Source organism: Sinocyclocheilus rhinocerous, unplaced genomic scaffold (genome assembly GCF_001515625.1).
Source record: "Sinocyclocheilus rhinocerous isolate Xijiao unplaced genomic scaffold, SAMN03320098_v1.1 scaffold1406, whole genome shotgun sequence".
Classification (NCBI taxonomy): Eukaryota; Metazoa; Chordata; class Actinopteri; order Cypriniformes; family Cyprinidae; genus Sinocyclocheilus; species Sinocyclocheilus rhinocerous.
In genome coordinates, this window is record NW_015647095.1 from 869,105 (window position 1) to 881,720 (window position 12,616).

At 38.2% G+C, this 12,616-nt stretch overlaps 1 protein-coding gene across 2 annotated transcripts in view; it reads right to left on the bottom strand.

Annotated features, from left to right (window-relative positions):
- LOC107708824 (segment polarity protein dishevelled homolog DVL-1-like) overlaps positions 1-12,616 on the bottom strand; it is a 37,437-nt gene that overhangs the window by 21,994 nt on the left and 2,827 nt on the right. For both annotated transcript variants that reach the window (XM_016513153.1, XM_016513152.1), the window contains exons 2-3: positions 3,064-3,133; positions 801-922 (exon numbers count right to left, since the gene is read on the bottom strand). In XM_016513153.1, coding sequence (XP_016368639.1) covers positions 801-922; positions 3,064-3,133 — 192 coding nt within the window. The remainder of the gene's footprint in view (positions 1-800; positions 923-3,063; positions 3,134-12,616) is intronic.

Sequence of the window (12,616 nt, forward strand, 5' to 3'; positions counted from 1 at the left end):
AAAAATGGTTTTAATTCAGTTATTTCTATCTTTTGCTGTAGTGTGTCAGTAGGAAATATCAGTTTACATTTTCAAACATTTATTTTGCCATTAATTGTAATAATCAAGTGAGGTTTTTGTTTGCACAAGGAGTCTGACAAAAGCCAGTGCGCCACACAGAGATCTCATCATCATCATCCAGTCTGTCTGGAGTGACATGAAGAAACAGAACAAACTGAGACAGACTAAATCCAGAAGAACTGTGGCAACGTCTCCAAGATGCTTCAAGAGACCTACCTGCAAAGCTACAGTACTGTTAAAAGTTTTAGGCACTTGTGTAAAAATGCTGTAAAATGAGGATGCTGTCAAAAATAATGTCATAAATAGATTTTCTGTATCAATTAACTTCTATTAACTAAATAAAAAAAAACATTTGGTGTGACTATCCTTTGCGTTTAAAGCAGCTTTTGCCCTAGGTGCACTTGCTCATAGTTTTTAAGGTAGCTTTGAAGGTAGGTCTCTTGAAGCATCTTGGAGACGTTGTATTAATCATACTGACCCCACACTTTTGAACAATGGTGTATGTTAGAAAACTTTTAAGATGTGTACATGGGTCTCATGCATATTCAAAGGGTTATAAAATACATGAAAACAACATGAAGAACTTGACCCTCCGACTTAAATTTATAGATTACATTATCTTTATTTGTCATACATCCAGTTATAATGGGTAAGTGTCCTTCACTGACTTCACTGGTTTACTACGGGCCTAAAAAGTGAGTAATAAATGTCAGACAAATTATTTGCATGGCATTACTCACTGGAAAGAGGGGGGTCTGGAATCTCCAATCCCTCCAGTTCGCTCCAAGGGCGGCGGCAGCTCTTTGTGGCTCTCTGTGCACTGAGATCCCCCATCCGAGTGTGTGCCTTCAGCCAACACCAACTACAGCCAAACACACACACACACACATACAATTACCTACAAAGGCTTCAGGAAGAAACTCTCCAGACTAACTACTAGCCCTGCATAAATAAGTAGACCAGCAGAAGGAAGAGAAGAGAGTGTATTTGTTTGAGCAGACAGGAGTGTGAAACTTGGACCCTTTAAGGCAAGTCAGTTCACTTGGCAGGCTTCGCGATAAAAGCCCTGGGCCGCTATTTCAACATATTTCAAATCAGCAATAAAATATGACCACAATGGTGTAATTATTGATGCATACTTTGCTCAAATCACACAAAAAATCAGGTTGGTCCAGTTAAATTTCATGCAATAGAATAGCAAATATTTCTATGAGCAGTTCGACTCCTCTACCTCATTCTATCAGAGACAAAAAACGGGCCTTATGATGTGGTTAAGTGCTTTCACGATCCAAATAATGGGCGGTAGATGCGGATACCTGAGGATATAACTCTAAACACTGTTGTTCATATTCTCTACACAAACCAATGATAAAACCTTGAAGTAAGGCAGAAATTGAATGCACTATGTTAAAGCAGTGATCATGTTATGGTATACTGAAGGTCTCCGTGTTTGGACAGCAGGCAGTGAAGCACATATTTTAAGTGCAGCCCAGCTCAATGTCATGTAACTCAGCATGTCTGTGCAGCTCTCTGCAGCTGGAGGCTCGCTGGAGTCCACTAACCTGTATTTTACACCTCACATCAACTCTACACAACACTATGGGTATAACACCTGCTTGTAGGAGTGTAGATGTGTATTTTAGAGGCAATTATCAGATTCATTATTATGCTTTGCTTTTGCTGCCACTATCATGTGTAAATATTTAAACAGTCCTGTATTTATATGACGTTTACTCATACAAATTAGGTCACAGAGTTTAATTCAGATTGCCGTCCATTTTACTTCTGTAATGTGACATGAAACAGGACATATTCAACGACAAAAATGTCAGAGCGGACTTGATTTTATCCATCGGGTAGTGATTAGATCTTGAAAAGTGGTTTATACTGTAATTGTTAAATAATTACAAGGCTTTCGTGTCATCACACAAAACGGAAAGTTTCAGAGGCAGAGCAGGTTTAACATTTTAATCAAAGATTATAAGTATAAACATCATTTGTATAAACAACATTCACTGTTTACAATTAAACCAGGAGTGTGTATTAAGAATGCTGGTTTTCTGGTTTTAACTGGTTTAAGATGGTCTCCCAGCCTAACCAAGCTGGTTGGCCAACTGAAAAACGGCTGAATGTTTTTAATTCACTAAAAGGAGCTGGTTCATAAGAGTCATTGAGGAATCAGACTACACTGGTCACGCTGTATTGATTTGTTCACTAAAAAGAATCAGACTACACTGGTCACGCTGTATTGATTTGTTCACTAAAAAGAACCAGCTCATAAGAGTCATTTGTTCAGGAACTGGACTACACTGGTCGTGCTGTATTGGTTTATTCACTTAAAAGAAATAGTCCATTAGAGTCACTTGTTCAAGAATCGGACTACACTGGTCGCGCTGTATTTGTTTGATTCACTAAAATAAACCAGTTCATAAGAGACATTCGTTCAATAAACAGAACATTATTTGCGCTTTATTGGTTTATTCACTAAAAAGAACTACTTCACAAGAGTCACTTGTTCAGGAATCGGACTACACTGGTCGTGATGTATTTGTTTGATTCACTAAAATGAACCAGTTCATAAGAGACATTCGTTCAATAATCGGTTTACATTAGTTGTGCTTTATTGGTTTATTCACTAAAAAAAAAACTAGTTCACAAGAGTCACTTGTTCGTAATCGGACTACACTGGTAGCGCTGCATTTGTTTGTTTTACTAAAAAGAGGTGGTTCATCATAGTTGTCATTTGTTCAGGAATCAGACTACACTGGCCCCATTCTATTTCTCTGATTCACTAAAAAGAACCGGTTCATAAGAATCATTAATTCAGGAATTTATTATCTGTGTTTGTTCCTCTAAAACTAGCCAACAGACTGGCCTGAGAGGCCATCACATAAGCTTAGGCTGTTTTAAGCTGGAGTTTTTTCAGCAGGGTTGATAGTCTGATATTTCATAATGTCACAATCTGTCCAATACAGAGAGGAGGGCACCGTCTGTCTCACTTACCCAAGACACCACTCTGCCGTTGAAGCAGGGCAGCTTGGCGTTATCATCAGAGATTTCTTCTTTGACGACTCTGCGGGAAAGAACACAAACCGTTAGGGACTCTGTGAGACCAGCACCCAGGATTGTACACCAGTGTTCCCATCTATTTGCAAAAGCTGAGGCATACTGAAAGCATGTCACGCTCAAACAGCGGAATTTTCCACTTAGCTCTCAACTGCTGGCTGCTCATGATGAGAATGCTGAACGCCCCTGTTGACCGACTACTCTGTTGAAAACTACTCCGTTTTACAACGGGCCTCATTAGTACCTCATGCACATTCCAGATTACCTACTAAAACTGCTGCTGCTGCACTGATACAGTGGCTTAGTATAAATGTAGATCTAATGTTTCTCTAAGTGTGTGAGCGTTTATGAGTATTGAGGGTCTGTACATATATACATTCAAGTGTGGGTACATTTATATGTGTGAAAGGTACAGTAAGGGTGTCAGGGCACAGGAGGTTATTAATAGAGTGAGTGAGTGTGTTAGCGGAGTGTCCATCCCAGGCTGTAAATTCCCTACATAAATACTACACAGTTACCCTTTAACCCTCCCAGTCGAGGTTCAGCAGTCACGCACCTGCTGGTCTCCTGTCACTGTGCACAGGCCTAGTCCATACACACACATACAAACCACATGAGACTGGCAAAATCCCTTAAAGGGGTCATATGACGTTGCTAAAAAGAACATTATTTTGTGTATTTGGTGTAATGAAATGTGTTTATGCGGTTTAAGGTTAAAAAAACATTATTTTCCACATACTGCACGTTATTGTTTCTCCTCTATGCCCCGCCTTGCTTTCACAACAAAACACAGCGTCTCCATGACATTGTGGCGGCGGCAGCAACAGTACTACAGCGAGAATCAAAGTTACGCCTTCTTTCTTTGAGTAAACATTAGGGCGGTGTTATGCAAATCTTCCCACACAGTGACGTAGTCTTAACTTTTATAAAGAATATCTCTTTGGGTTATCTCTTATCTATTCACGAACAGCTTGTAACACTCCAAAGAGAAAGGAAAACTTGAAATCGCATCATATGACCCCTTTAAGGCTTCATTCACAGCCTGACAAAACAGGGTTACTGGGGATGCACAATATATCTGTGACCGTACTGTTAACATCAGATCATTTAGATTTCAACTGATGGTATAACAAATCAGGAAAAAATTTGTGTCATTTTAAAAGGCTTTTTTTTTTTTTTTTTACATATTACCTTATTTTACATATATATCTAATAACTGACCAAATAAAATTATTAAATAGAACATATTTGCATATGAACAAACACTAAAATTACACTGATTTCTCCCAAGCCAACAAGTACAACATATACAGTAACCACTTGCTGTTAAGTAAGTGAGTCTTAAATTGTGTGTTCACCAACCACTCTGACTGATATAATTGTCATTGATTCATTAAAAAGTATGGCTCTTAAGAGTCATTGCGAATCAGACTACATTACTGTATTTCTGTATTTCTGATTCACTAATTCAGAAGACTCTTTCTCAGGTTTCAGACTACATTGGTTGCATTGTATTTATTTAAATCCCTAAAAAGAACCACTTTATAAGAGTCATTTGTTTGGGAATCTATCTACACTGGCCATGCTGCATGTTGATGATTCACTAAAAAAGTACGATGGTACTACAATGGTTATGCTGCTTTTGTTTGATTTGCTAAAAAGAACCGGTTCATTAGATGAGTCAGGCTATACTGGTTGCTCTGTATTTATTTGATTCACTAAAAAGAACTGGTTCATGAGAGAAATTGTTTGGGAATCTAACTATACCGGTTGTGCTGTATGTTTCTGATTCACTTAAAAGAGATAGTTCTTAAAGAGACATTAGTTCAAGAATTGTACTACACTGTGCTGTTTTTGTTTAATTCACAAAATAAAAAAATTAGCCATTTTGTTTATCAGTCGTTTGTTTGGGAATCGGACAACACTGGTCAAGTTGGATATGAACCTGTATATTTCCTCTGTTCCCAACCTAGTTTTCAGAAAGATCCCAAAGCTTAGCACCTACAATCAAAAGTGACGGATCAACATGAATTCAAACATTTCTCCAATTCTTCAAATATGTCAACAATTGTCTCAAGAAACGTCTGAGAAAGGTTACAAAGTTCACATCTAAGGCATGACAGTGTGCAACTGATGTCATAGATTATTAAAGGAACAATGCCTTCAAGTAGTGTAACCACAGATCTTATTTTAATCATAAATCGAACACAGCCACTCTAAAAACCCATTAGAAGTTCCTGAGGGAACACATGGCTAATTAGCCCTCCAGGTTTGCCTACATCAAACCTGCTCTTTGCAGCATCCTCCTCTCTGTTTTTTGTCACTACTTCATCCATGAACTAATTTTTTTACAATTTTAAACCTTTGTTAACTTCTTGTGTTACTGTCTCTTTAAGATGAACTGCCTGTGTTGCAGAATTCCTCCAAATCCCCACTGGATTAAAGTATCTGCTAAATGAATAAATAACAAATAGATTTAATATCACAAATCATATTTTGACCATATCAAAAATCAATATTGTGCAGTGCTAAAATGTGTTGACAGAACTTGAGAAATTCCAGCATCCTGTCGTAATTATAACGTCTTCCTCTCCACTCCTCCAGAACTTCCAGGTCACATCACCCACACAGCTGTGAGACCGAGGAGGTGAGTTGAATGGGACTGAAGGATGATGATAACATGGGCTTGTTGGAAAAGTAACAAAACAAGGAGAGCTGCCGCAGTCTGTTCGAGTGCCCTGAGCCCAGCACAGGAAACCGGGGTGTAACTCTGTCATGGGTAGGAAGTGTTTGTGTCCTCTCAAGAGGTCTTTACAATATACAGCAACATACAGCGAGGAGTGTGGGGGTGGCCATAAGGAAGTGTGGTTTGTCCAAACTCGCGAGGTAACACCTTTGATTACACACTGGACTATAAATCTGTTCTTCTGGGTAATAATATCAGCTTTAAGCTTAAACATGTCTTGAAACTAGCTAACAAGCTTTCTTAAAGGGATAGTTCACCCAATGAAAGTTTTGTCGTCATTTACTCGTCGTTCCAACTTCTGTGTAACACAAAAGAAGATATTTTGAAAAATACTGCAATTGAAGTCAATGTGGTCCAATGTTGTTTGAACAACATGAGTAAACAACATTTTGGGTGAACTATATGTATATACAAGCAAAACTATATTTGTCTGAGTGGTTCCAGCCTGTGCTAAACTCCCCAGCATGATGCTAGCGTGCTAAGGATGGTTGCCAAATTGTTGCTGTGTTACTAAGGTGTTCCAGTGCTGTTATTGTTAACTACAGCTAAAACTATTAGAAATATTTTCATTAACTTAAATAAAGCTGGAATAAAATATGATTAATAAAAGAAAAACTAACTTTAAAAAATAGAAATGCTGCCTTGGCAACTATCTAAAATACATTTAAAGAACAAATTGAAGTACTAAAACTGAAATAAATATAAAAAGCTAAAAAGAAATATTTTAAAAAGCTTACATTAAAAAAAATGAAAATAAAAAATGAAAACACAAAAATATTATTAAAGTGCCCCTATTATGGGTAATGAAAGGTTCATATTTTGGTTTTGGGAGTCCCCAACATCAGGTTGACATGCATGCAAGGTCAAAAAACACTTTCATTGTCTTATAATATGCATTTATTTTTACCTTACTTGCTCAACGACTCCCAATTGTGTACAGCGTTACCGGGGAAACAGCTATTTTTACTGCTCCAAAAGCGGCACCTAGTGGCAAAGAATGAATTTGCATTTTCATTCAGACCAACTCGAAAAGACCAACAAGTGGGCGGCCAATATGCTAATGTTTCATGTTGACCTCAACGGCTTGGGATTCATTTTAAAAAGACTCGTTTCAATGATTCAGAGTCGACTCTTTCTTTTGAGAGACAATAACTTTAAACACGGTGCACTTTCAGATTTAAAACTTTGCAGGATGTTTTCATTCACTTAGAGCTGTGCATGAAAGGTAATTTTCAAAAATCCATAATAGGGGCACTTTAAGTTTAAATACTGCAATATAAAATAACACTGGTTTTATAATCTGCCAAGCAAAAATCTTAAGTCGGATCACTTAGAAAATAAAAAGCATACTTCTCAACAAGCCCCACAATTTAATGTACAATTGATATTTGTAGCCCAAACAGCCTGAGTTTAATAATTAAGGTTAGTGAAAAGAGTAAATAGTGATGCAAGCACCACTGGTGACATTCACATTGAGATCTAACAGATGAAAATCAATATATAACCATGCACATGCCCTTCTTCAGAAATCTATAGGGTTTTTCTGACTAGCAACCACATGGTCATGATATCATTTATCTACTTCAGGGATTTCCTGTGATGTGGGACCGTTCCATCTGTGAGCTGCGGCACAGCTCAGCATGATCCTATAACAAATAATGAGGGCCGAGACGAGGGCCAATCCAGTCCGATTAATGCCTGATAATCAGTCAGTGAATGAGACCATGAGATTATTTCACTAAACGCATTTTATTTCACCTACAAGCTCTTAAGAAGAGAGAGGCACTTCCATATCACTTCCAGTCAAATGCCAACCACATCCCTCTGTACAACACGCAACAGCAGCACTTTAAAAATTAAACACAACTGAAATCTTTCTGTGAAGTCAATGGGGGTCTTGGCCTGACACTGAGGAATTCACTACAGCGTAACCATTAGCGCAACATGTACTGAACAAAGGCTGCTTAAAAGCAAATGAAATCCATCTGGATCATTATTCCCAGTCTTCATTCATACGCTCCACTGATATCTTGTTAAACACATAAGATTTATTTAAGATTATGTTATCCAACAATCACACACAGCAGAAGCAGTGAAATGGAGGTAACTGGAACGCATCGGCCCTCAGAGAGATGGTGTTTGGGTGTCTGCACTGCTGTCTATCCTCAAAGCCGGTTTACAGGGGTATTAACAGACTGCGGTGGATAATATCAGAAGATATTATCAGAAGCAGCAGAATGTTGTTTATTATTACGGAGGACACACACAGTAGGGATCTATGGCAGTAATAGTGGGATTAGCGATGTTTATGTTGGACACTGTAGGGCTAGTTATGATGTGATAATAAGGGGTGTGTCTCTACGCTATCCCAGAGTTCATAGGTTCATCTCATTGCTGATCTGTAAATGTACATGTTAACTAACCCGCATTACAGAGGCCCATTTTTGTGCATTTGAGATCTCAAAAGGCGTGTGCTGGTTGGATTTCTTCCTGCTTTATGAATGGTTGAAGAATGAACAATGCAAGGCTGTCTAAAAATAATGTTCGCCACATTTAGCTGCACACAAAATAAATCAACTCCCTCTGGGATGCATTTATGGTTCAGAAATGTGTCCAGATCCAAGCTGTGACTCATAGTTTTGTAGTCAGCATACTGAACCTCAAAGTAGGACTGCTTGGTTATGGCAAAAATCATAATCATGATTATTTTGTTCAATATTGCAATCATGATTTTTTTTAAACATGATTAGGAGACCTAAATCTTATGAGTACACTATTTTTTCATAATAGCGATATATATCAAGTATATTTTGATGGACAAAAGATTGCTATAACAACACAATTTTATATACCAATGAAATTTCACAATTCTTGATACAATTTCGATACCACAGCAGAAAAATACTAGGCTAATTAATCTAAGTTTAAAAAAAAATCCTCAAAAATAAATTTTTGAAGAGAAGTAAATAGTCAGCAATATAATAAAAACAAAGGAGAAAATTATAAACAATATGACAAATAAATAAAATAGAGAAATGATAAAAATGGGGGGGGGGGAGCTTTAAGTTTGGGCTTTTAAGGAAGGTAGAAAGCACAATTTTAAATGAAATAATAATAATAGTTTTATCTTGATTTTATCTTGATTGTTTCATAATCACTGGAAGCAAAAATCGAAATTGAAACTAAAACTGAATTAATCGCACAGCCCAACCTCAAAGTATATGTAAGCCCATAAGGCTAGGCCCAAGTTGCTACTTAGCACAACAAAGTAGCCAAGGAGAACCTACCATAGCAGTCTGGCATTGAAGGTCAAGCTTTGTTTGTTCATGCAATCTACTTCAAGGTCACCAGGGCCAACTGTGCACCCAGTGCTAGGTGTGACAGGAAAGCAATGCTGTTAGTAAACTATCCTATGTTAACAGGAAAAGCAAGTTTTTTGGAAGATCGTGCTAGAACACCAACATGTGTTGTGGTGCATATGTGCGTTTAAAAGGGTCTGATGAATGGCAGGTTAATAGCCTTGTGGGATTAAAGAGGCCTTCAAATTAAAATGTTGAGAAATAACCACATTTCCTACTGCAGAGGAGCATTCCTATCCTAGACATATCACTAAACATCTGTGCCTGCTGTGTGTCTTTTTTTCCGATTAAATGAGACATCTCTGAACAGAAATAATCCAGAGACTCCTTAGAAGTTAACATGGGAAGCCTAGATCAAATGCATCTATTTATCCATCCATGACATTACATAGCAGATATTACAGCCGAACACTGTCACTTTACCATCACTGTGAATTACCATTCACAAATCACATTACAGAGACAGCGATAACAAAAGAGAGAAACAATATTGTTGGAAACACTTGCAGAATTTTTTCAGATTTTGATTCTTTGATGAATGATAAAAACACTGACAGTCAACAATGTTGTTGTGAAGTTGTGGAAGGTGTGAACACTAATATAGTTAACGTTATAGCTATAGTTATCATTCTTGGTCTTCTTGGTCTTCAGTCAGTTCAATTAACTTGTGAGGAAAATAATTTAAAAGAAGCTAAAAACTTCCAATGCCACCCAGAATTGATTATGTGGTATTTGCTTAAGTAAGTACCAAAAAATGAACGGCTTGTAATTATTCACTGCTATTCTTATTGCTATTATAATGTAATATGTACAACAGACACTGTTTCTGTTAAGGAACATAATTTCTTGCAGAATAAACTTATTATTGTGCTACAGCTTCAGTATTGTTAGAATATTGCCCATTCAAAACACTAGGTGACATATTATTAATGGCTATGAACACTTCTCAAATTTGACTCGATTTCAAAATGAACAATGTCTAACAATCAGAGAAAAATATAAAGCTGAAAGGACAGCTGCTCGTTTTATCTGACAGCCTGTTTGCCATTTGGAAATATTAGGCAACTGATCCATTCATGTTGGGTGACACTGACAAATTAGAAAGTTAGAAAGACAGTTCTGCCTGACAGCTGCTGGTTCACAGTCATTCAATTCCCCTCAACTAACCTCAGTCTATTGCTGGTCATTTTGAAGTGACAGAAAATGACTGAAAATCTGCTATACTAATGAGTTTGCTGTCTGAACAAATTAGGACCTGTGAGATGTTCAGTGGAGTTAAAGATTATGTTTGATGTTTTCTTCTGGTCAACACTGGTCAGTGCATCTGACCCATCAGTCTAACATGGAAGTAATTCTGATCAATTTTAATTAACGTAATTGAGAGTGCTGTAGTTTTAGAGTTATAAAAGGTGCTGTCACTTTCAAAGAGCAGGCTGACTTTGTCATGTCATGTTCAGATTTTCTATTACGATGCCTCTGAAGGCCTGGCTTTAACTTCAAAAGCTTCAAATCGAAGGAAACCAGAGCACAAGTCACTGTCAAATGGAGTTACAACACAAGACACTGTATTAGGAAACAACCATGATATATTTGTACCATGTGGACAACTGAAGCATGCCACTGGAGTTGACAAAATTAGCTCTGTTGCAGTGCATGTGTGGTGCTGTGGCAAGCCATTTAACATTTTTCATTAAAACTAACTAGTACTTACTATGTTACTAGTAATTATTTTAAGTAATCAAACAGTGACTGGTATCTTTCTCAATTTTACTAATAACTACTAGTACCTACTTAATTTGTGTAATTCAACCTATTCAATTAGGGTGCTTTCACACCTGGCCCGTTGTTTCAGAACCTGGCGCGTTTCCCCCCTTAGCTCGGTTCATTTGGGCATATGTTGTTTTTTTAGCTTTGTTGTTTTGCTAATACTTCAAAATGAACCTGTGAATGTCTGTGGGTGAGCACATCTTCGCCATTCAAAACCAAAGTGCACTTTTTCTTTTTATAATGCCGTCTTATTGCTCTTCTTAGGTGCATTTTAAAAATGTTTTCACGATGAATCCTGGACTCCTGCTCAAAATGATAAATTAACATAACAGCTACAAAAAAAACAACAAGCCCACGAAGCTGTTGTTGTTCCATCCTGACGGATGACAGCCGTGACAGCTAAATGGAATCCTGGAAAATAAACCGTGGAACTTTGACCAATGAGAGAACAGTTTACTCGCGAAGAGGTGTTAGTGAGGCCAGCAGGGGGTGCTCACCCTGTGGTCTGTGTGGGTCCTAACGCCCCAGTGTAGTGACGGGGACACTATACTGACAAAAAGCACCGTCTTTCGGATGAGACGTTAAATCGAGGTCCTGACTCTCTGTGGTCATTATAAATCCCAGGAGGTCTTTTGAAAAGAGTAGGGGTGTAACCCCGGCATCCTGGCCAAATTTGCCCATTGGCCTCTGATCATCATAGCCTCCTAACCATCCCCATATCTGCTGATTGGCTTCATCACTCTGTCTCCTCTCCACCAATAAGCTGGTGTGTGGTGGGCGTTCTGGCGCACTATGGCTGCCGTTGCATCATCCAGGTGGATGCTGCACACTGGTGGTGGATGAGGAGATACCCCCTGACAATGTAAAGCGCTTTGAGTGCCTAGAAAAGCGCTATATAAATGTAATGAATTATTATTATTATTATCATTTTCCTAAGGATAACATAAGGGTTGGAAAATGTCACCTTAAGTGTTACACAAAAGTCTTCTACAAGTCATGATCGGACGCTTTATATGTTAAACAGATTTTAATTTACGCATTTATTCACATACAAACACTGATCAAATTACATACAGACCATAATTAGCTCAAACATGAGTGCGTCACACTCAAGAGCAAATTTCTATTCCATAATATTTTATTCCTGTATTTTCCTACATATTACCTGGAGATGACTTGAAAAACACACATAAACCATATATTGCTGCAATCGTGAGTTTATTGTGTTTACGTTTCTGCTTTTTATTCAGCTTATAAAATAGGCTACTTCTATAAATCCGGTTTGGACTTTCTGCGCGAGAGCACCCTCCGGCTTCGAGTATGAATGAAACACACACTGCATGAGAGTTTAGCACTTTAATTTAGCGGCAGCCATATCACCCTGTAGCCCAAGACTAGATACCCACTGAAGCTAAGCAGGGTTGAGCCTGGTCAGTACCTGGATGGGAGACCTCCTGGGAAAACTAGGTTGCTGCTGAAAGAGGTGCTAGGGAGGCCAGCAGGGGGTGCTCACCCTGTGGTCTGTGTGGGTCCTAGCGCCCCAGTATAGTGACGGGGACACTATACTGTCAACAAGCACCGTCCTTCGGATGAGACGTTAAACCGAGGTCCTGACTCT